Source organism: Sorghum bicolor, chromosome 10, assembly GCF_000003195.3.
Source record: "Sorghum bicolor cultivar BTx623 chromosome 10, Sorghum_bicolor_NCBIv3, whole genome shotgun sequence".
Classification (NCBI taxonomy): Eukaryota; Viridiplantae; Streptophyta; class Magnoliopsida; order Poales; family Poaceae; genus Sorghum; species Sorghum bicolor.
The window spans coordinates 60,984,272-61,006,597 of NC_012879.2; the positions used below are offsets into that span (position 1 = coordinate 60,984,272).

Here is a 22,326-nt window from a genome sequence, read left to right on the forward strand (position 1 = left end):
TATATTCTGCTAGCAGCATTTACATTGACTAGTTAACTGTAAAACACAAATATCATTTTTTGAGCCACGAAAAAAGGCTGTGTATTTAACTGCCAATACTTTGCACTCCAAAGTCAAATCCATCAAACCCAATGTTTACAATTTACAGACCATCATAACCAGGAAACAGAAAAGAATCATACATATTGAGTCCTGGTGAAGGATACCCATATTCAAAGGTAAAGAAAATGTGAGCATCTGCATTGATCCACCGGAGAACCAGTGCATATACTGGTAGAGCGATAAAAAGAGAAACCACGCAAAACAGAGAACTCCTAAATCAATCGTGAACAGAATACAAGCTCTCAATATAAACACAAACTCCCGGAACAAAGGACAACAACAACTGAAACGTGTGGCTGACCCAAAACAAACCAGTGTCTGCAAGATAAAAGAGCACAAGCACGTGTAAGCTGTGGTTATTACCATAAACACATAATGTGATCATTTATACAGGATGAGCAATATTGTGAAGGGTGTAAGAAACATACCATGCCAAAATTTTCAGAATGGCTTCACTCTTCTGACTGTGCATTAGTTTCGTAAATGCGACGACTCTTGTTATACCGAAAATACCTCTTGCCATCACAGCTTATGATGCGCACCTCAGGGATCTGCTGCACGAGATGCCAGTTCTTGCCACTGTCAAGGCAGCTCCTGAGTAATGACAGGCCGCACTGCAACTCAAACCGTCGCAGGCCTTTGCACTTTTGAATCAGTAGCTCCAGCCACCGTGGGAAGGCAATGCTCCAGAAAATGATTAGCTCTTCGAAATAAAATGTCTCAGTGGATGGAGGAAAGACAAGTCTGAGGTGTTGCAGCGCGTCAAGACCTGCCACATGCTTCAGCTTTGAACAGTCATCAATAATGAGGGAACCAAGCATGGGCAGGTTGGAGATCCTCTGGAGCACCTTGTTATCTTTGAGATGTAGCTCATCAGATAGTTTTGGCAGGTCCTTGATTTCAGTGAGGCTATGTGCACCCTCTACATGAAGTTCACACAGCTCCACATGCTTCAGGCCTTCTGGTAGAGCTTTCAGTTTAGGACACCACTGTATCTGCAGTGACTTCAAACAAGGAAACACTACCTGGTTCTCCTCCACAGTTAAAGACCAGTCTTCAAGTTTCTTCATGTTTCTGAGCTTTAAAACCTCAAGTTTGGGAAATGAAGTGGCTGGTGAAAGTACAGTGGTCCCAAGAAATTCAGAACCAATGGTGATGACTGAGTCCGCATTTGAGATTTGCAGGGACTGGAGTTGACTCAGGAGGCCAAGTGAAGGCAGTTTAGTGCATGACATGCAGTTTTCAAGATCCAAAAACACAAGGCTGGGGAAGGAGGCTCCTAGCTTGGGACCTCTTATCCAATTCGGAAATTTTATACCTTTGTAGTTCTTGATTACCAGCTTCTCAATGCTATGGGGTGGCGTGAGCTCATTCCATATCTTTTCACTAGCTTTGGCTGATTCATCTCCCCTGCATTGGTCATTGCTTCCTTCCTGCTCCTCCTCCTCTTCTTTTTCTGTTTCATCCTTGTCCTCAGGACTCTCCTGGTTTTCTATTACTGGGGCTTGCTCAGAGAGGTACAGATCCTTTAGGAATGGCTTGTTTGCGAGTGCAGCAGCACCAGAAGTAGCCCTATCCAAACTCTCTACATGAAGGTGCCTTAGTTCTGACAAAGCTTTAAGGTCATCTAGGTCACAACCCTCAGGCACATTGTTGTCATGACCGATGATTAGACCATCTAGATGATTGAGATGCTTCAATTCACCAACACCCTTTGGTACATAGCTTAGGGAAGTTCCCTCAAGACAAAGGCATCTAAGCTCTAGCAATGCTCTGATGGACCAAGGAAGTCTCTGTAAGCTTTGGCAACCTTGAAGGCTCAAGGTCTGCAAGTTTATGAGAAATCCAATGGAAGAAGGTATGTCTCGGACCTGAGTTCCATCAAGATTGAGGTACCTTAAATGTACCAAGTTGCCAATGGATTTCGGGAGGGCCTCCACTGCTGTATTGCTCAAATCTAATACACGCAAGCATGAAGCTGACTCGGTGAGAAGATCAATTGCTCTGACAGTTGGGCTTTTGAAGAGTGCCAATGACCTTAAGCTCATCTGCTGCTTCAGTGAAATCGGAATGTCCAAGCTGCTTTCCATGTTACACAATGTGAGATGCCGGGGCTTTGACAATGAGGTGTTCAATTTCTGCTGACCATAAATTAAGATACTCTCATCTGCAATCAAAAGGCGGGCTAGTGAACGGAGAAGATGGTGTGTTATCCAGCATCGCTCAACACTTTCAGGATCAGGCTGTAGTAGGTTTCTGCTTATCAATTCTACATAGTACTCTTCAGCTGATTCTTCGAGCAGTTCGTTGTCTCTGGGATTTACAATTCCTTCAGCAATCCAACGCCGCACAAGATCAAAGCGCTGAATGGGGTATTCTTCTGGATACAGAGAGCAATGGAGGAAACACTCCTTCAGGTGAGATGGCAGGTCAACATAACTCACATACACAGCTTGTGGTACTTCTGGAAGGACCGGGCTCACGAACCAAGAATCATTATTCAGAACCATCTCCCATTCAGCCTTGCTGTTGCCCCTTGACCTTAGGACACCTGCAATGACCTTGATTGCTAGAGGATGGCCATCACATTTCTCTGCAATCTTAAACCCAACATCCTTTAATGTCGCAAGCTCTTCCAAATTGCATTCTGGATCAACTTGTTTGCACAATAATGCCCAGGCATTCTCAGGGTCCATTTTGTCAACACGGTGGATAGTTGCCTTCATACTTGCTGCCACTTCCTCATTCCGAGTTGTGATCAGTATTCTTCCTCTCGCGACACCATCTCCCAACGGATCTTTGAGCAGATTGTCCCATATGCTTGGGCTGTCCAAGTCATCCAGGACAAGGAGGAACCTTTTTGAAAGGGCAGAGCCGAGGAGGATGAGGAGATCCTCCTTGTTTTCTGTATCCCCAACATTGGCACCAGTACCCCTGATGATCATTTTGAGGAAATCTAACTCCGATAAATCCTTTGACATGTCGACCCACACACAAATGGGGAAATTTTCAGTCATCCTGTCATCATTGTAGATCTCCCTAGCAAGCGTAGTCTTGCCAATCCCCACCGCACCAACAATGGCGAAGACATCCACCTTCTTCTTGCCCTCTCTAAGCATCCTTGGCACAAGGCCACCCACAGCCTTCTGGACCTGCGACCCAACTGCTTGGGGCTTCATGGCATCAGAACAGTTCTTACAGACATTATGGCTGAATGAGTCCCTTTTTGCATCAGAGTGAACTGATCCAGCAGGAAGCCTAGGCATCTCCTCCTCCACCTCCCTGAGCCTGAGATCAATGTCCCTAATGGTGAAGCCGATCTCATGGCGGAACTTCCGGGGGCCCGAAGGCTTGAAGCAGGAGAAGCATCGGACCTTGGGCGTGGGTGGGCGGTCATCGGCAAGAACCTTTGCGCCCTCAATCATGCAGACATCAAAGATGTTGTCAATCTCATACATGGCATCCTTCACCTGCACCACCCACGCATCAGCTTTGGCGCTAAGGACCCTCCTCCGCTCCTCATGGGAGATGATGGCATCGATGCGCGACAGCGTGGCGAGGAGGCCCCTCACGTCATCCCCGATGCCGAGGGCGACACAGGCCTCCTGGCTAGCGAAGTCTTCCAATGACGCCGTGCATCGCTTGACGAAGGAGTCCAGCACCGCCGCCATGGAGGCCCCCCCTGCTTGCCCAGAGGTATCAGGCCCCTGAAAAAGTTGAAAAATTCGTTAGCACGCGGGCAGAAAGCTTGCTGATTTGAACGGAATCCATCATTTCAAGCAAACAGTAGCAGAATCTGACGATCAAATCACTGATTCCATTTCGTCAAAAATAAATAAATCACTAATTCCTTTGCCGTATCGGTTTCCAAATAAGCTAAGAGCTCGGAGGCTCTGCACGGATCAGCCAAGATGAAAAGGTCGCTGGTTGGTTTCATTCATGGAATTTATTTACTACTAAGTAGTAAGTAATCAATTATTGATCGGGGCGCTGATTTTGCAGAAAGAAATCGTTTTTTTCCTTCTTTGGGAGTTGACACCATTAGGTACATAAAAGAAATTAATGCTAGAATGCTTCATAAAAGTATAAAATCCTTGGATCATTCATGGAAGTATAGCAAAATGATATTGATCAGGTCCAGGAAAGAAAAAGGCGAGAATCATCTATCCCAATCTAATCAGATCGAGGGGGAAGCGGGAGAAGGGGCTTGCTTGAACAACAATCAACACGGAGCCGAAATAGGAAAAGATGTAGAAACAGAAGAGAAAATCTGACAGAAAACAAAATTGGGAAAAGGGGATGGACGGATTGGCGTACCTGTACTTTAGGTGGGGAACGAAGGTTGTTGGGGCGGGCAAGCAGGAAGGAGGAAGAGGAAGAGAAAGGCGGCGATTGAGCCTAAACGTGGCGGCGACAGCGAATGCCACCACCTCGCCGGCCACCACCTTCCTCCCCTCGACCCCTCCCCTCCCCTCCCCTCTCCTCCCCCTGTTGCTGTTGCTATCAAAAGGGGACCTCCACCTTCCTTCCAAATGCAACAAGGGAAGGAAAAAGGAAGGAAGAAGCTACAAAAGCCTAGCTTTTGGATCTGTCGCTGTCACGAACGGCTCAGCTTCGATGCGATGAGATCAATGATGATCCCTGATGCCGGCTGCCTGGTCCCGTCCTGGTATGCTAGGTGCGTTATTTTTGGCAAGGAGAGAAGTGGAGAAACGGCGGACAAGGACGGGCACGTCAGGTGGCGAATCGCCGAGCTAGAGCCAACTCAGCTGAATCGGCCGACGCCATGGAAATGGAAGGCAAGCTCAGGGGAAGTGATGAGTGGTTAGTTGGTGGCGGGACCGATTTGTAAATAAGAAAAATTATATATTATAAGATTTGTATACAAATAAAAATAAATAAATGGGTACTGTAGATACATGTGAATTGATGCATACTACTAACATTAGACTATCTCCAACAATCGTCACCCAAAATACAAGACCCATTTGTCCTTTGGGTAGCGTTACAGGTAAAAAGTTCCATACCTATTTTTAGTCTTCTCCAACAACAAGACCTAAAAGACAACACTCTCTGCAAAATAGGTCTCGAGGAGAGAGGATACCCAAATTTGGGTTATGTCTCTCCTGATACCCAAAGTGGGTCTTCTATATGGGTACTCTGTTGGAGGCTATAGGTATTGCGTTGGAGACCCATTTTGGGTTTGGGTTCCCAAATGGGTATGCTGGTGGAGATAGCCTTAAAGGTTGTTTAATTCAAAAATGCAAAATACCAACTATTTTGTAATAAAGAAATGCAAAAATATCAAAAATTTTAACATGAGGAAGGCAGAGGACAGCATAGGGTGGGGTGGGGCCATGTCCACCAGCAAAATTTGGGGAATTATTATAGTATAATAATAGGGTCAAGAAATTTTGTTACACAAGGTAATGAATAGTCGTAGAGCAATGAATAAGGGTCAAGGGATTTAGGTAAAACAAAATTTTCATACAAAACCAGTGAATGTAAACATTCATCCATAGCTTGATATGTGTACAGTCAGTACATAATGCTATTCAACTGCAAACAAGAATCTGCCCATCCATACAAAATCAGGGAACAGCAGCAAAGAGGGAAAAAAGAAAGAAAGAGTGCATTATTAGGTACTCCAGGTTGTTTTTTTTAAGAGATGGAATGATGCGTAGTGGCAGGCCTCAACGCAACAGTTCAAAGTCAAGAATCTATGCCGGCCTCCCTTTTTTTTCTCTTGTCGGTGCCCCCATCAATCAATCAAGATTAATAAACGAGCTAACAATTTTATTATTACCGAAAAACCAGTACATTATTACAAGTAGAATCTGCCAGGACGATTAAATTTATTTATTTATTTATTTATTAGTTCGAAGACAGCATCGCCATCAACAATCCGGTCAGTCGAGTTCCACACGGCACGAGCACCATTCTCTCTCTCTCATCTAAAATAAAAGTCTCCATGTCCACCTCCAACAATACTCCTGATAATTGGCCTCTTCTGCCGTCCAATTTTTTTTCTCTTTTAGCAAGCAATCTAGCCTAGAGAGAGAAGCTTGTGTCATCAGTATCTGCAGTACTCGCAAAGTAAACAGTCCATAGTATCCAGCTCTTATACAAGGCAAATTTTAATTTCTTCTGCCAAAAAACTAGCAAATCATTTCGGTAACAAAAAAAACTGCATAATTATAATTACTCCTGTTCTATACAAGTGAAAAGTAAACAAAGGAGCTTTGTGGCAGGCACTGAAACTGAAAGATGCCGGCCTGCAGAATGAGGGATGATACATTCTGTGCAAAAAATAGATGCTCTTATAGGAAGGTATGCTTCTAGTTCTGGTAAGATTTGGCAAATCAAAGATTCCAACAAAGTTAAAATGTTAATATGGCGTTTTGCACATAACAGCCTCCTTGAAGAAATTTGGCCATACGTGGGATGAAATTAGATACAATTTTGTCCTGTTTGCAGAAGGCTAGACGAAGATTGTGGGCACATCTTCTTCAAATATAAGCATGTAAAGATGTGTTGGCATCTTTTGAATATGGAGGATATAAGATCTGAGCTGGTGAACTACCGATCAGGAATAGAAGTAATTAATAAGATTTGGGAATTAGAAATGAACATTGAGATACAAATTTTTGTCTTTCTTTGGAGATGGTGGTCAGCAAGAAACAAGATAAATGATGGTGGAAAAATGGCGAATGCAACTGAGGTTTGTGGTTCTGTATCATTCTATCTAGTGGAATTTGAAAAGTTACATAATCTTGAAAAGTGATACCCGTTGTTGTTGGATGTTCATGGAATCCTCCACAGGATGATGTATATAAGATCAATTCTTATTGTTCTTTTGATCCGAATAAGAGAATTGGAGGCTATAGATTTGTGGTGAGGAACATGAATGGAGAGGTGCTTTGTGGTTGGGACTGGGAACATTTCTTATGCTTCTTTAGCTTTGCATACTGAAGCAATTGCGGCCTACAAGAGTGTTCTCCATGCAGCTCGATTAGGAATGTCAAGAATTATCTTGGAGACAGATTCCATAGTGCGTGCTAATGCTCTCAAATCGATAAATTTAGATTAAAACATTATTGGTGCTCTGGTAATTCAGATACAAGACATTATGCAAATAGAGTTTTCTTTTTATGATGTCTCTTTCTGTAATAGATCATGTAATAAGGTGGCCGATGCTTTAGTTGTCCATGGAGCTTATGTGTTGGAGTCCGGCTCAGATGTGTTAATGAGCCATGTGCCTTTGTATATAATGAACCTTGTAATTGGCGATTTGCCAAAGACTAAAGTCTAATTCATGATGTGGTACATGATCAAAAAAAAATATGGAAACCTCAAAGGAGGATGCAAAACCTTGTAACTGGCCATTTGCCAAAGACTAAAGTCTAATTCATGATGTGTTACATGATCAAAAAAAAATATGGAAACCTCAAAGGAGGATGCAAAACAGATCTACCATCTTCAAAAGGATTTTGATGAAACCAATCCTAACCTTAGCACAAGAAACATCAGAAATTAAGATGAATGCAACCGCAAGACCCAGGTACTACGTAAAACTCTTCTGAAGAAATGGGGAATGACGGCAAAGCATGACCTTGGAGCTCAAGTAAAGGTAAGAACTACAGATGCTAGAGGCTGCAATGCAAATGGTTAATAAAGGTGGCTGCATACTCTCTATTGAGTCATCTCAAGGATACACTTCCCGCACAGCTTCAAGGGAGTACTAACTATATCATACATAAGACTACAATACTACTACACATCAGATTCATATACACATTGATCAAGTCAGTCACATCCCTAGCCTCTTGGTGCCACACTCGGAGCAGAACTTCGATGTCGCCCTTAAATATGGGGAGCCACACTCATCGCAGAACTTCGCTGGGCTGGTTGGCTGAGATAAAAAAGATACCATCAAGGCAATGAATAAATAAGGTAAGCATTAGCTAGCACGGCAATACAGCTATGGATCTACTGCAACTCCTGCAACAACGGGATGCACCAAAATGAGGATTTTGGACAGTACAACTTATGCTCAATTGCTAATATTTTCTTCAGTACTTTGAGCCATAGCATGTAAATACAAGATTGATCTCCAAGCCCAAGCCAAAATGTGAGTCTTTGTGAGAAAAATTAAAGCTCGAGCACAAATCATGAGACACACAAAAAAAAAGGAATTGATAAATGAGGCACCATGCAGCTGTTGCCAATGCTAATGAAAAAGGTTACTCACAACAATATGCATGCGTCCACCAAGATGACCTTGCCCAACTTGCAAGCAAGATATCTGCTGAGATAAGTAAGCCTGCTGCTGGTGTTGGGGGTTATCTGATAGATGTGGATTGCTCGTACATTGGTGAATGGGTGGGAACTGAGTACAATGTTGTACTTGCTGCATGCTATCATCCTCTGCTTGATGGAAAAGGTGTAAAAAAGGTTGATTTTCTAGATGTTCAATAGGTCTCTTTGATGTTGACTGATGCTGATTTTGTATCTGAAACAGAGCAAGCTATGTATTAGTCAGTGAGTTAAATTGGATTAGTACATAAACAAGATCAAGGCACCGATTACTGTCACTTATATAAGAATTTACTTGATGATGCCACAACAAGAATAAGATAACAAGAACTGAAGGACCAGGAGAGCAACAGGCAAAATCATTAGCAAATACATGTAGCTACTTTTTTTTTGAAAATGCAGTAGCTACTTGTTATTACCATGAGGGAATGCAAAAACATAAAATTTACCTCGTTTGGTGAGCGAAATCCTGAAGAACAAACCAATGAAGAGGTCTCATCCTCTGCCAAAGCCTAAATAGATCATAGAGGGTTAATAATAATATATTGTAAGCAAGTATATTACCTATTTTGGTTGCATTTTTACATTCTGTGAAGCCCAGTATGCAACTTACACTTGTATCAGGGATGTCAAATGCTGCCTGCGGGGAGCGCCTGATCTTATGCCGGGGTGAATAGAATTTATAATCTCTTGAACAAATAGCAACTTCACTTCGACCAGTCAATCTTTTGAACCTTCACATTTTTTTGTTACAATAAAGAAAGGGGAAACAAAATCATTATTACATATCAGAGGATTTATTATGCAACCACAAGAACAAGAGTGGTACAAAAAAAAAATGTAGGTTTTCCTAGGAAATTGTAATTGAATTCAATGAACTTTGTTTTATTGACATAGTTTTCTGAATTCTTATTGTAAATTCATCGTAAACTGATAGCATTCAAAATGGCAAATATTACGGGTGCAGACGCCATGCCAATCTATTTTCAATGAATGACCTTTAACAAAGAAATTGATTCTATAGATTGTCATAGTTAAGCCCCTTCCCTTTGGAGGCAGATAGCTTTCAATGTGATATAGAACTATCCACATTTTACCTTACATTTTTTTTTCTTTGCAGAATTTTGTACCATCCAAGGTAACAATTGGTCTGAGTGTAGCACGTCTGCACGTGTTACAAGAATAAGCAATTTTGAGAATAATATGCAAACACTAGAAGAATTTGTTTGCTTGAACCACCCCCACTATCACAAATTGAGCTAACACAAATACAATCATTGTAGAAAGGGTTAATAAAGGAGTTTTCAGATACTGGCCGCAGACACCAGGCCAACCTTGCTACAAGCAAAGGAAGCTAAGCAGCTAACATTGTGTGAATTAGAAGTCTTACCATTCCGCATCTTCCACTCTCATATTTTCTGGCCTCTCTACAATCGCCAACCCATTAATTACAACAAAACGAACTCGTTTTTCTTCTTGTACCACAAGTTCAGGAAACTTTGTCCTAGTTGCATGAGACGTCGCTAACTCCCTCCTCTTGAAGCTGCAGTGGCCTATATACATTGAATCAAATTTAAGAACACAACATCAGAAAATCATGTATGGATTAAATATTTATGATTAGCCATCATACCTCTCTTTGGGAACCTCTGAGTCAGTTTCCTGTACAAGCCACCTGAAGCTTCAAGAGCTAGACCTATAGTTTTCTCATGGAACCCAATCAACGCCTCAAGACGCACATTGACATCACTCACTAAGGTTTCGTACAAGTTTGCTATATACATCAACGGCAAAGCAACCCTTGGGTCACCCTCGTATCGAACCTCCTGCTGCTTTCTCTTGTTTGATTTGCCATCCACCTGGCTGCAGTCGGAGCCACAGCATTCCACCATCTCAATAACATGCTCACATATAAAATAATCGACAACGAGGTCCAAGAATCTAGACCTTGCCATTTCAATAGGAATAACATCTGCAACGAGGAGGGACACACACTGTTACAGCACTATCATGGGAGGGAGGACGGAAAAGATGGCAGCAAAACTGAGCGGACTTCACAGGGCTGTACCTTGAGGAGTCAGGATGTCAAAAGGACTAGAGGCTCTGCTGCTGTTATCAAGAGCTGACTGTCCATCGTCGACACTGACATCGTGGAGGCTAATCGAGCTAGTATATGATCCATTCATGTGGTTCTACTGTTCTAGCAAGACAAAGGAACGGTTAAATACTCAAGCTGTGACGTACAGTACAGGAGAAATTCCATTTCAAGCTACCAAGAAAACAGCCGACGGTTTTATTACTACATAATAATAATTTAAAACAATTATTAAAGAACATGGGTGTTACAGCCGATGTACACCACCCGATAACTTTTGCTAAGAAAAATCGAATGCATACACTTACACCTGTAATTAGATCAGATCCGAATACATCAAGATAGGCAAATAGGTTGGATTGGGGCTGGGATGCTCAGTTTCGCACAGGAGGATGAGAAGAGAGGGGGGCGAGCATACCGCATACCTGGTGTGGGGGTGCTCGCCGGCAAAGCGTCCTGAACAGCCGGAGTAGGGCGGCCGGCGGCGGCGCTCCGCCAAGGGCAGCTGGGAGTGGGGCGCCGGCGTACAGCTGTCGCCAACGGGAACCGGAGAAGAGGTGGAGACTGGAGAGCAGTTCTTCCATGCTATTGGGCCCGTCTCTCTCTTTTTTTCTTCTATAAGAGCAAGATTTAGCTAACGTGAAAAATAAAAAATTCACTCAAAACATAAAGTTCTACAACAGCCTTTATATAAGATAGCTAGTGAGGACGACATACTATATATAACAAGCAAAAATTTAGAAATAACAAACTTACTATTTTAACAAACCATATAGCACACCTACTGAACTTTAATTTTTACTTTGAAAATATAAAAATAGCCTAAATAACATGAATAATATATCCGTCGAAGTTACTCTAACTCCTTTTATTATTTTCTTGCTTTTTTGTCACTAACTTGGCGTAGGGGTCTTTTTATTATATTCTAATTAATTTTATTATATGTATCCACGTACATGAATACGTCATGAGAATTTTCTCCCAAATCTGTACCATTTTTCTTTTCATGTTTGAAATGATCATCAATGCTTAAAAGGATGAATAGGCAATAATCCAAAAATAATCAGAGTAACTCCAAGAGCCTCTTTATATTCTTCCTAATTGATAGAAATATAGCTGGAAAAAGTCTACGTAACCCCCCAAACCATTAAGGGTGGACTACTTCACCCCACGAACTATAAAACCGGTCAAATAACCCCTAGAGTGGTTTTGGATGGTGGTTTTGTCTTTTTCTTTTTTATTTATTTCCGCTAAATCTTTGAAAAATCATAATAAATTATAGAAAAATCATAAAATGAAAATTTCAATTTTGTTGGACTTCTGATGAGTAGATCTACACAGCGAATATATAATATGGTATACTTTAGTATAAAGTTTTTGTTGTAGCTTTAAATCTATGTTTTTCTGTAATTAAATCGAATAATTGATATATGCAGTTCCTATAATCCAATTGTGGTGAAATTTTTATGGTGAGCTCATTATTGTATGCTTGAACTATGGTAAAAGTTTCATACCTAGTGGATCACGTATAACTTAGTTATCAATTTATTTAGCTTTATTCTTGTTAAATCTATGCTTTATCTATAACTAAGTTATACGTGATCCAATGAGTATAAAATTTTTACCATAGTTCAAGCATATAGTAATGAGCCCAACATAAAAATTTTACCGCAATTGGACCACAGGAACTGCATATATGAATTATTCAAACTAATTACAGAAAAACATAGATTTAAAGCTACAACAAAAACTTTATACTAAAGTATACAATAGTATATATTCGCTGTGTAGATCTACTCATCAGAAGTCCAACAAAATTAAAATTTTCATTTTATGATTTTTCTATAATTTATTATGATTTTTCAAAGATTTAGCGGAAATAAATAAAAAAGAAAAAGACAAAACCACCATCCAAAACCACTCTAGGGGGTTATTTGACCGGTTTTATAGTTCGGGGGGTGAAGCCCTTAATAGTTTGGGGGGTTATGTAGACTTTTTCCTCTCTAACATCTTCTTTATTTGGATCTCCAAATGTAGCTTTCTCTGTTCCGGAAATCTCGTTGACTAAAATGGAGAAGTTTTTTTTTTTTTTTTTTGAGGAATGACTAAAATGGAGAAGTTTATTCAAATGACTTTAAACTTCAAAATGACTTTCCGAATGATAATTTAGAGAGTGGATTTAAAAAAAAAAAGAATCTCAAAATGCCCTAAACGTTAGCATGCACTCATACGGTTTCTTTATTGATGTTATACCCCTAAACGTTAGTATGCACTCATACGGTTTCTTTAATGATGTTATACTCAGGCCTTGTTTAGTTTGCAAAAATTTTCAAGATTTGGTCGTATGTATGAAGTATTAAATATAGATGAAAATAAAAACTAATTGCACAGTTTACCTGTAATTTGTGAGATAAATCTTTTGAGTCTAGTTACTTCTTGTTTGGACAATGTTTGTTAAATAAAAACGAAAATGCTACAGTAGCCAAAAACGAAAATTTTTGCGAACTAAACAAGGTCTGAGCTCAACCCATCGATTAAGTCATCCGCATTTCACATGTCGATGGAAGATTATTGCTATTCACTTATTCATATGCAATTGTACATGGAAATCGGATTCAAAATTTGCGTGCAAAATTGTTTGAAGGCGGAGGAGATCCGTAATACCCCCTCCATCCTAAATTATAAGTCATTCTAAGAATCTTAGAGAGTCAAAGCATCTCAAATTTGACCAAATTTATATGATAAAATGATAACATTTATGATACCAAGTAAGTATCATTAAGCTAAACAGGAAACTATATGGTGACAACTCACTAAGAACCATGCTTACATTTGGTCTTCTTGAAATGCCGCCGTAGCGTTAGCAGATATTATATTTTTTTTCATAATATATCTACTTGATCTCATAAATCTTTATAATTTTTTTTGATAATTTTAGTCAAACTTAAAATGCTTTGACTCTCAGAATACCTTATAATTTGGGACGGAGGGAGTATTTGGTAGGGTGAGAGGCGCAAATTCATCATCAGACTGGGGACACAAGGGGATCAGATCATCAGACCCAAGATCCAGCCTTGTGCATGTTCCTCTGAGCCCAATAAAAGCCAACACGACACTGTTCGTGAACCTATTTGCCAGGATCCAAATCTTCAGTGTTTACTAACAGCATAAAAATTGAACCAAATTCCTGAACATTTCTACAGTAAATCGTCTTCTCTTCTAAGCAGCTCTCAAGGCTGAAGTTGAACACACGAGCATTTGCGCAACGATAAACCCTCTTCCCCGGTCCTCTTTCCTTTCATCACTCAGCCTCTTCAGCTTCAGCGGCGGCAATCTCTGAATCCAAGAGAGAGATGAACTGCTGGCTCACATGCTTGGCGACAGATATCATATCGAAGATGACGCTTGGGTCCAGCCCTGCACCTCCCCTCTTGGTAAGCCCACATATTTGGCCATTCCTGTTAACTGATACTGACACTGCAGAACTCATCTGGGATTCTTCCTCTGAGGTAGCGTCAACGATGTAGTGCCGGCCCACCTGCCATATGAAACACATACAGGGTGCTGAATTTTGTGTGAAACATAGATACTGCATGCATAATAAGGCAATTGTCGCTGGTGGTGTGGTCCCAATTGCTTGCTGGGTAGTGTCAAAGTGTCAATGCAGGGGCGTTCAACTGGTACAGAAATTCATACTATGATATGAGGTATCTAAGTCTAATGTGACATGGATAGTATTGAAGTTTATATCATTAGATAGCTCAAAGCTCTCAAGGTACATACACTGGAGGTAGGCCATTTTTAAACACTTTGAACATAACAATCATGCAATCAATAAAGCCTATGTCTACTCATACTAAACACCAAAGAATAAAGAGTTGGGTAAGAAATACATTACCTTGGTTAATGTAATAATAACAGGCACACTGGAGGTGTCAAACTGCAGAAATTCCTCGTCGCTTACATCAACTTCAGGCTCCTCGTCAGATGCAGCATTAACAGAAACATTAACTTTTGGTATACCTGTATCACTCAAAGCAACCTACATGTACATGGAATGTTAGCACCCTACAAATGTGCTAATTGCACAGTATTGTGTCAAAATGTCAACTAATGCGCTGGCTATCAGACAGTATAACAACTCATAACAAGGACGTTTTGCCTTTTACATTCAGAAAAACACTTTATCTCAAATAGAATCATCTGAGGATATGCCAAGGTTGTCATGTCACTTGACCAAACTCTTAAACATAAAAGTTGGATTCACAAAAGAAATGCATCAGTGAATATTGGGGTAGTAATTCAATCATCTACACAGCTCACCATGTATTGTTAAGCTAGCACAGATAAAAAGGATCTTCTCACAAAAAGAAAGTAAAACAAAAAGGGGGAGATGGAGAAAAGAAGTTAAATCCAGGAAAGGTTAAGGTTACACCCATCATCTACTGAAAAGTGTCACTTTCATCCTTAACTAAAACTAAACACTGGTTCCTAACTTTGTAAGAATTTAGAAGTAATGTTGTGGACACATTTGTTGGCCGTGTCTATCGGCTCCAGAAACCAGTGTGGCAAACTGAACAAGCATGGGCGCGGGAAGATCAGATTAGGTGGGAGGAGATTTAGTTTAGTTCGTTAAGTTGTGTGGTATGTTAGTAGACGCCTGGATATAAAGGCAGCCGTATCCATCGAAGAAATAAATTCCCCTGTTGCAGCACGAGTTGTCTTGGACTGTGTTGTAACTGGTAATCACAACAGCTCCTCGCCGAGTCCACTTTTTGCTATCCCCTGCATTTCCACGCTCACATCAACTGTGCCCCCCCCCCCCAGCCCCCTTTGCACTCCTCACTGGTGGCGTAAACTATGATATGCCCTATTATGGAATTCTTGAGGGTGAGGGACTTTTTGGATAGCTGAGAGCATAAGAAGAAGTTATACGCTTATACCCAGAACGAAACACAAATTCAAGAAAATGAGATGGTGCATGCAGACTCCATTTGAAGGAAACATCTTTTTTTTTCCTGATAAGGGAAGGAATCATCAGCTTAAACAGCTGCATAGTGTTCAATATGTCCGCTGACTATCCGCACAAAGTTTGTTCTTTACACTACATATTTGGCCTGGTTCACTGGTTAATAAGGCTGTCCATAATAACATTTAACTAGCAAGTGGTCATGTTTTCATATTTCCATTCAATAAGTAAATCCACTGACAGAATTTTGCCAAAGCTTGGTCCTCGGTGGCAGTTCAACATTGGGATGTACAGATCAGTTTGTGTTCCTTTGCTTGGAGACACTCTTTTGAGTTTGACAGTCGTGAGATGAAATTATTTGAAGCTATGAATAACATTTGTCTAACCATGTTAATTAAGGTAATTGATGTCTATCATGGACGAACCTCATTTAATGACAGAAAAAAAAAATGGAATTACTTCCATTATTGAATTTCTAATCTTTTCCATATCAGATGCATTGATGACTGTCTATAAGGACACAGATGACACTTTTCCACCAATACATTTGCAAAGTGGAAATTCTAGGCTCCATTCAAAAAGTTGGAAGAAAATATGAAATTTAAAACTGCAAGTAACAAGCAATACAAGTCAAAAAGTCACCTTTATTGCAGCAGCTAGCGCATCTAGCAAATTACCATCAGAACTGACCACAAGCCCATCAATGTACAGATCCCAGCAGACCTTTCCCTCAACAACAATTAGGGACGACAGATCAATTGCAGCACCTGAAATGACAGACATGTTATCAATTCAATGCAGTGTAGTCAATTAAATGGCAACAAAATATTGTTGGCATAAGTTTGAATTGAAAGAAAACTGTATACAAGCAAACAGACAGATAACAACATGAGAATCAATTTCTCATTAAAGATTTCTTGACTATAACAGATTTCTTGACTATAACAGACAATGGGATCAAAGAAGAGCTGCAGCAGGTTAACACACTAATCTCTAAATGAAACCTCTGGAAATTTGAAGAACAGACAGAGATATGAAAGTTCAGCAACTACAATGCACTAAAATCACCTTTATATGAAATGTAGGATGACTGGCAGAAATAACTGCATGCTTTTTTTTGTCTAAGTCATCCATAATAACACTTACAACATTATTATGTACTGCACGTGAAACTAAAAAAGGCATGGGAATGGCAATCAACAGTACTGATATGTGATGCCGCTCTAGTTGATGTATCTAAGCAAATGTGCTTAATAACGTACATCCAAATTGCTAGGTATAATTCAATGGTTAGCAAAAGCTTAACCTAAGGAAGGTACATCTAATTAATCATACTACCATTCATAACGACATAGATAATGATGCCACTCATGTCCAAATAGTAGTTATAACTGATGATAGAGAGAAACAATGGAGATATTAGGAGTATCAAACTAAAGGAGATCAGTGTACACAGACCACGTCAAATACAAGGATTTCAGGGAGGCAATAAAGATATATATCTTACCAGCACCACTTTTACCACCCAGCAAGCATCTTTGCAGGGAAACAGAGAGCTCAGCAGACAATTCTTCAGAACCTCTACCCTAGAAAACTCCAAATAAAGGAAATAAGATATGCATACAAAAGTAAAACAATAGAATTTTCAATTTTCAAATAGAATGAAATCTGAAATGGAACAAAATAAAGTTTTCCTTTCTATATATATTCCTCTCTAGTAGCATTGTTTTACCAGGCAATCGATAACCTGCACAAAGGAAAATACTGTTTTTCTACTAGCTGGAATCAAACGAGACATCTAGAAAAGGAACATATCTGCAGAAGCACCTGTAAATAATAAAGGCCAGGCCACTAGTAATAAGATATAAAATAGCTATTATCAGAAAAAACAATTAGAGAAATGCTTCTTCAAATCCATCCCGGTGACTTCTTTATTTTTCAGTCAATAAGTTTGTTGCTTCTTCGTATTCAACATCACATCATTAGCATTCAAACATAAAATTTCAGCAAAGCCTATATGCATAGCTCCATAGAAGATGTAAAAGAGCTTGAATAAAGTCAGAGTCCAGACCACAGTGCCAAACATTGGGTATATGATGATAATAAGTAATGTATCAGACTGTTCGTTATTTTCATTTGATCTAGTCACAGAAAATCACCAACCTCGAACATAGGCTCAGCGGTTGGACTACAGTCAACAAAAATGGAAACTTTTCCTTTGTCAGGGTGAAGAATGCTTGGTTTTCCAAGTTCAGCCTGCAGATGCCAAGCCATTGAAAACAGAGCAAGTCAAATGAAATGACACCATGGAAGAGGTACAACACACTATTTGTAACGACTTTATTTTATCAAGTTTATCCAAGTAGTAACAATATCAACAGACAGATAGACAGACACCAACTTGTTGACTTTCTGGCGTAATGTTTATTATCACTCAGAACGGCTCAAACAAAACTTGCATTGTGATTTCAGGGTTCACAGCTTTACATAACAAAATCGAATTAAAGCATTAGTTTTGCAACATAGATGCCCAATGCTTAATAACATTCAATAACTGATAACCTCATTGTCTTGGGAACATCAGAGTTGCTTGTTTGGAAGTTTAAAGCTAAGTCGAGAATAGAAGATGGCATACAGAGGATTGAACTAGACATGCAAAAATACTCGTCTTGCCCTATTTGCAGCAAATGCAAGCAAGGACGGTCTCTTACCTTGACACTAGCGATTATTTCAGTGGCCCCCAATCTAACACGCGCTGAGCCATTCGCCTGTAACAACCACCAATCCGAAGCAACATAAACCCACAGGGCATTCCAGAAAAGAAGGAAAAGAGAAAGGCATGCGGATGCCTCCCCCCAAACAAACTGTGAAACCCACCTGTGGGATGACTCCGGTTTGGACGGAGAGGGCCCGGAACTGCAGTCGCCTACGTCCATCAGTGCGGAGGTCCTGCGCAATGCCGCCGCAGATGAAGTGCTTCTCCCCTTCAGAGAGACCCACCATCGTCCTGGAGATAGCGGGACAGAAACGAACACAACCCGTGTCAGAGGCATTTCGTCGAACACCTAGACTGCTACGCAGTTAGGTCTCGTAACTGGATCGCATCCCAATACCAATAGCCAAATAGCTTAACAAGTTAGGTCTCGGGAACTTGTGAGAAGAGGTGCGCATACGTAGTGGATGCTCGTCGCCGGCGAAGGAACTGACGAACGCCCGGGCACCTGACCACTGACCTGGCCTGCCCACAAGAGACGCGAGAGAGCGGGAGAAGAGGAGGGCAGGGGAGAAGAGGAAAGCCACTCGTAAGCTGAGGACCTGTTTGCTGTTTTTGTTGGGAAATTTTGGCCACCCTACCAAACAGAAAGAGTCAGGGCCCAATTTCCATCCTTCTAAAATTAACTTCACAGAATTGAAAACCTGTGCCCTAAATTTCTTAGGTCTTGTTTAGTTCTAAAATTTTTTGCAAAATATAAATAGTAGTACTTTCGTTTGTATTTGACAAATATTGTCTAATCATAGACTAACTAGGCTTAAAAGATTCGTCTCATCAATTCCGACCAAACTGTACAATTAGTTTTTATTTTCGTCTATATTTAATACTTTATGCATACGTCTAAAGATTCGATGTGACGAAAAATCTGAAAAATTTTGCAAAATTTGTTGGGAACTAAACAAGGCCTAAATTTGCCATTGTGTACTACTTTAAATAAGTGCCAAGTCATCACTTTGTCATTGTATTCCCAGCTTCTTTTCTTTTAAAAAGAAAAAATATATATATTGAGCTGAAATCGTAGGATTAATTAATGGCATGCGTCAGAGCTTCTTTTCAAATGATGAAATGCATCGCTTAATCAGGTATTCATCATCTGTTCATCAGGTATTCATCATTTGTTGATTGGTGACAAAGACAAAAGAAACAAGTGCAGTTATAAACTAAGGCTTTGTTTAGTCACATCGAATCTTACGACATATGTATGGAGCATTAAATATAGATAAAAACAAAAACTAATTGTACAGTTTGCCTGTAAATCGTAAGACAAATCTTTTAAGCCTAGTTATTTTATGATTAGACAGTGTTTGTCAAATAAAAACGAAAATACTACGGTGTTAAAATCCAAAACCTTTTTGGATCTAATGCCTAATTATAAGTGTATACACGAGGACCTAGAATCCGTGTCCAATGCCATATTTAATTAGGTAATTTTTCACAGATACTCATTTATTAATCTTTTTTTTGGCAAAAAAGAGACATCATCATGGTCCAAGCTATACTACATTCTTGAACAAAGGCACAAGGCACTGGCAGCACCCCCAGGGCCAAGACACAGAATACTCAGCTTCAAAACTGCACCAACAAGGGGATCTAGTTTAATCATGTTGAACAGACTTCATCACCAGAGTAGAAAGTTCACAAAGATCAAAAAAAAAAAGTCCAAGAACATCTTGTAACCATGGAAGCATTTGATTATTCTAAGTATATATAAATATAAATGTGTGATCCAGCAAGAATCCGTTATTGCAAGCCCAGGCTTTAACAGCAAGAGCGCAAGGTCAGGAGTAGCCCTGCTTTCATGCGCCCGATTCTTATACACACATACAGATGGGCTCCAGGACCGCTCTACACGGTCAGTTCAGTCCTTGAGACAAGAATGCCATCCGTATCGGCGTAGAGCCACTCGCCATCGCAAATCCTGGTTCCAGCAATGTTGACAGGGACATGCTTCTCCCCCATCCCCTTCTTGTTTGCCTTCATAGGGTGCGAGCTCAGAGCTCGCACACCAATGTCGCAGCCATTGATCTCATCGACATCCCTGATGCAGCCGTTGACAAGAATACCAGCCCACCCATTGTTCTGTGCCTGCTGGACGGGGTTGCCACCAAGAATGGCACAGCGCATGCTCCCACCACCGTCAACCACAAGGACTCTCCCGTGGCCTTTCTCCTCAAGGAACTCGCGGATCAGAACATTGTCCTCGTAGACCTTCAGTGTGACAATAGGGCCGGCGAAAACTTGGCGCCTTCCATAGATTTGGAAGATGGGCTGGAGAGCACGGAGCTCGCCGTTCATAATCAGATGAGGATTAGCATCACATACTTCAGCGGTGGCCAATGGCAAGGCAGCCATATTTTAGTTTTACTCCTGCTGTCAAAAGAAGAAAGGAAAATAAAACACTGAGCAAAATGAATCAACAGAAGCAAACCATTGCATGAAAGCAATAGCAGACATTCTTCAAAGGAAAAAAAAAACTTTTGAATTGAACATATAAAACTAGTAGAAACAGGAGAGCAATACGACGTTGTCCTGAAATTGAATAGCAGAGTTACAATGAACACCGGGAGATAGATTCCTCGTCACTCGACTAATAAAATGCTATGGAGCACAGTTTGAGAACCATTTTCCTATTATTACCACATCGATTCAGTCAGTGAGAATCGACCCAGAGAAACATAAGACACAAAGTTTTAGATGAAAAACACCAAACACCATAGTAGCCTTCTCTAACGGAAAGGTCCATCCAGACATGTCTGTGTGAATATTTGACAGAAGAAAGAGTCTCTGAAAAAAAAAAGTTTGTTTAAGCAAATCGTATAACATGAAACATGTGATTGTGGTGCAGGCACCGGCGCAAGACGCACTTACAGTACACATTTAACTTTCCCATCTATCTACCCTTTGGCTCACATTTACATACAGAGCTGAGCCTGAGCTGCTGGGTTCCATGAAGCTCGACCCCCCAAAGGCCAAAGTGGAAACAAGGCACAAGATGTGTGCCTCAGTCAGTCAAAAAGGTCAGAGCTCTGAATTGAACAGGTAATTTGGCAACAGGAGGCTACGCTAAGTGCTGCTGGATCATGATTTTGTGAGACAGAAATTATAACTATGGGGAGGCGGGATAATCATCTACTAGGACTGGAGTGGATAGGAAAAGGAATATATAGGTCAGTTTATATTATTTATATATTCATAAACTCTTGAGTGCATTAGTTAGCGGAGGAAAAATTGCTACCTCGGATCCAATCCAGGGGCGGACCCAGTAAAGGACATGGGTGTACACATGTACAGCCAATAATTTTTGCAAAGCAATCAAGGTTAGTAGGCATATACACCTGTAATTAGATTCAGATCGGATTGCAAATAGTATGTTAGGGTTTGGGCGCACGATTTTTTTTTTAACCTATGAAGATTTGGGCGCACGGTTTCGCACATCAGGAATGGAGGACCAAGGGGAGGGAATAATACCTAGTGTCCTGGTGGTGTTCGTCGCCGGGCAAAGTGGCCAGTGGCGAAGTAGGACAGCAGCGACGGTCGCAGGGACACCGGAGCTGCAGAGGGCGGACGCCGTGCCGGAGATGGTCGTGAGGATGCTGGGCCCCAGGTGGTGCTCGATCGAGCGCAGTCTCCTCTCCGGGTTGCGGCGCGGCGAGCGGATGGAGGAGATCGGTCGCGGGCGAGACGAGCCCAGGCGGTGGGCCAAGGGGCGTGCGGGCAAGGGCGATTTAGTCCAGCTTACCTCTCTCTCCGCTTCTTTTGCCCAACTTCAGGTCTGCGGGTACAGCACATGTATGCCGCCGCATTGGTAAAAAAAAAACAGAAGAGAGAGAGAGAGAAAAAAAAGACAAGAAGATGAAGCCAATTTAGTTATGATAAATATAATGATATTTTATAAAATTATATTGATATGTTTGTAATATCATAAATTGTAATGATATATTTTTCTAAATCGTGATACTTTGAATAGTATATATCTAATTAACCCTAAAAAAAGTACTAGACGGTATGGGAAAGTTAATTTGCCCTTAAGGGCGTGTGCTCCCACTCTCTCTACCACTGGATTTGCATTGA

General features: G+C 40.8%; 4 protein-coding genes across 9 annotated transcripts; all 4 read right to left on the reverse strand.

Annotated features, from left to right (window-relative positions):
* On the reverse strand, positions 56-4,921 carry LOC8066389 (putative disease resistance RPP13-like protein 1). The gene is made up of 3 exons (XM_021449305.1): positions 4,420-4,921; positions 531-3,809; positions 56-420 (listed from the first exon to the last, which is right to left on the reverse strand). Exon 2 carries the CDS (start codon positions 3,771-3,773, stop codon positions 555-557), a length of 3,219 nt encoding a protein of 1,072 aa, XP_021304980.1. The 5' UTR covers positions 3,774-3,809; positions 4,420-4,921; the 3' UTR covers positions 56-420; positions 531-554.
* LOC8069237 (uncharacterized protein At2g02148) lies at positions 7,698-11,114 on the reverse strand. Of its 5 annotated transcripts, XM_021448665.1 has the most exons (9): positions 10,939-11,114; positions 10,487-10,613; positions 10,366-10,390; positions 10,052-10,281; positions 9,809-9,971; positions 9,032-9,152; positions 8,868-8,930; positions 8,354-8,614; positions 7,698-8,014 (listed from the first exon to the last, which is right to left on the reverse strand). In XM_021448665.1, the coding sequence occupies exons 2-9, from the start codon at positions 10,602-10,604 to the stop codon at positions 7,913-7,915; spliced, it is 1,083 nt and encodes a 360-aa protein (XP_021304340.1). In that variant the 5' UTR covers positions 10,605-10,613; positions 10,939-11,114; the 3' UTR covers positions 7,698-7,912. The 5 variants fall into 5 exon arrangements, with proteins under 5 accessions (XP_021304340.1, XP_021304336.1, XP_021304337.1 ...); XM_021448661.1 differs by having other exon boundaries at positions 10,052-10,390; XM_021448662.1 differs by having other exon boundaries at positions 10,052-10,390; positions 10,487-10,618.
* Positions 13,532-18,838, reverse strand: LOC8069238 (exosome complex component RRP42). Its single transcript, XM_002439027.2, has 8 exons — positions 18,656-18,838; positions 18,360-18,489; positions 18,194-18,250; positions 17,646-17,738; positions 16,990-17,068; positions 16,125-16,249; positions 14,412-14,555; positions 13,532-14,051 (listed from the first exon to the last, which is right to left on the reverse strand). Exons 2-8 carry the CDS (start codon positions 18,483-18,485, stop codon positions 13,815-13,817), a joined length of 861 nt encoding a protein of 286 aa, XP_002439072.1. The 5' UTR covers positions 18,486-18,489; positions 18,656-18,838; the 3' UTR covers positions 13,532-13,814.
* LOC110431029 (putative 4-hydroxy-4-methyl-2-oxoglutarate aldolase 2) lies at positions 19,821-22,043 on the reverse strand. 2 transcript variants are annotated; one of them, XM_021449539.1, is made up of 2 exons: positions 21,724-22,043; positions 19,821-20,622 (listed from the first exon to the last, which is right to left on the reverse strand). In XM_021449539.1, exon 2 carries the CDS (start codon positions 20,605-20,607, stop codon positions 20,101-20,103), a length of 507 nt encoding a protein of 168 aa, XP_021305214.1. In that variant the 5' UTR covers positions 20,608-20,622; positions 21,724-22,043; the 3' UTR covers positions 19,821-20,100. The 2 variants fall into 2 exon arrangements, with proteins under 2 accessions (XP_021305214.1, XP_021305213.1); XM_021449538.1 differs by having other exon boundaries at positions 19,821-20,625; positions 21,724-22,030.

Excerpts from the sequence above, each read along its gene's own strand:
- LOC8069237 (XM_021448661.1), bottom strand. The coding sequence starts at position 10,604 with ATGAATGGATCATATACTAGCTCGATTAGCCTCCACGATGTCAGTGTC. Across the intron at positions 8,931-9,031 it reads TTGACATCCCTGATACAAGT|GCTTTGGCAGAGGATGAGAC; the intron begins GTAAGTTGCATA and ends TGATCTATTTAG. Across the intron at positions 8,015-8,353 it reads GTGGACGCATGCATATTGTT|CCAACCAGCCCAGCGAAGTT; the intron begins GTGAGTAACCTT and ends TTTTTATCTCAG.
- LOC8066389 (XM_021449305.1), bottom strand. The coding sequence starts at position 3,773 with ATGGCGGCGGTGCTGGACTCCTTCGTCAAGCGATGCACGGCGTCATTG.
- LOC8069238 (XM_002439027.2), bottom strand. The coding sequence starts at position 18,485 with ATGGTGGGTCTCTCTGAAGGGGAGAAGCACTTCATCTGCGGCGGCATT. Across the intron at positions 16,250-16,989 it reads GGGTGGTAAAAGTGGTGCTG|GTGCTGCAATTGATCTGTCG; the intron begins GTAAGATATATA and ends CTGTCATTTCAG. Across the intron at positions 14,052-14,411 it reads TTATTATTACATTAACCAAG|GTGGGCCGGCACTACATCGT; the intron begins GTAATGTATTTC and ends TTCATATGGCAG.
- LOC110431029 (XM_021449539.1), bottom strand. The coding sequence starts at position 20,607 with ATGGCTGCCTTGCCATTGGCCACCGCTGAAGTATGTGATGCTAATCCT.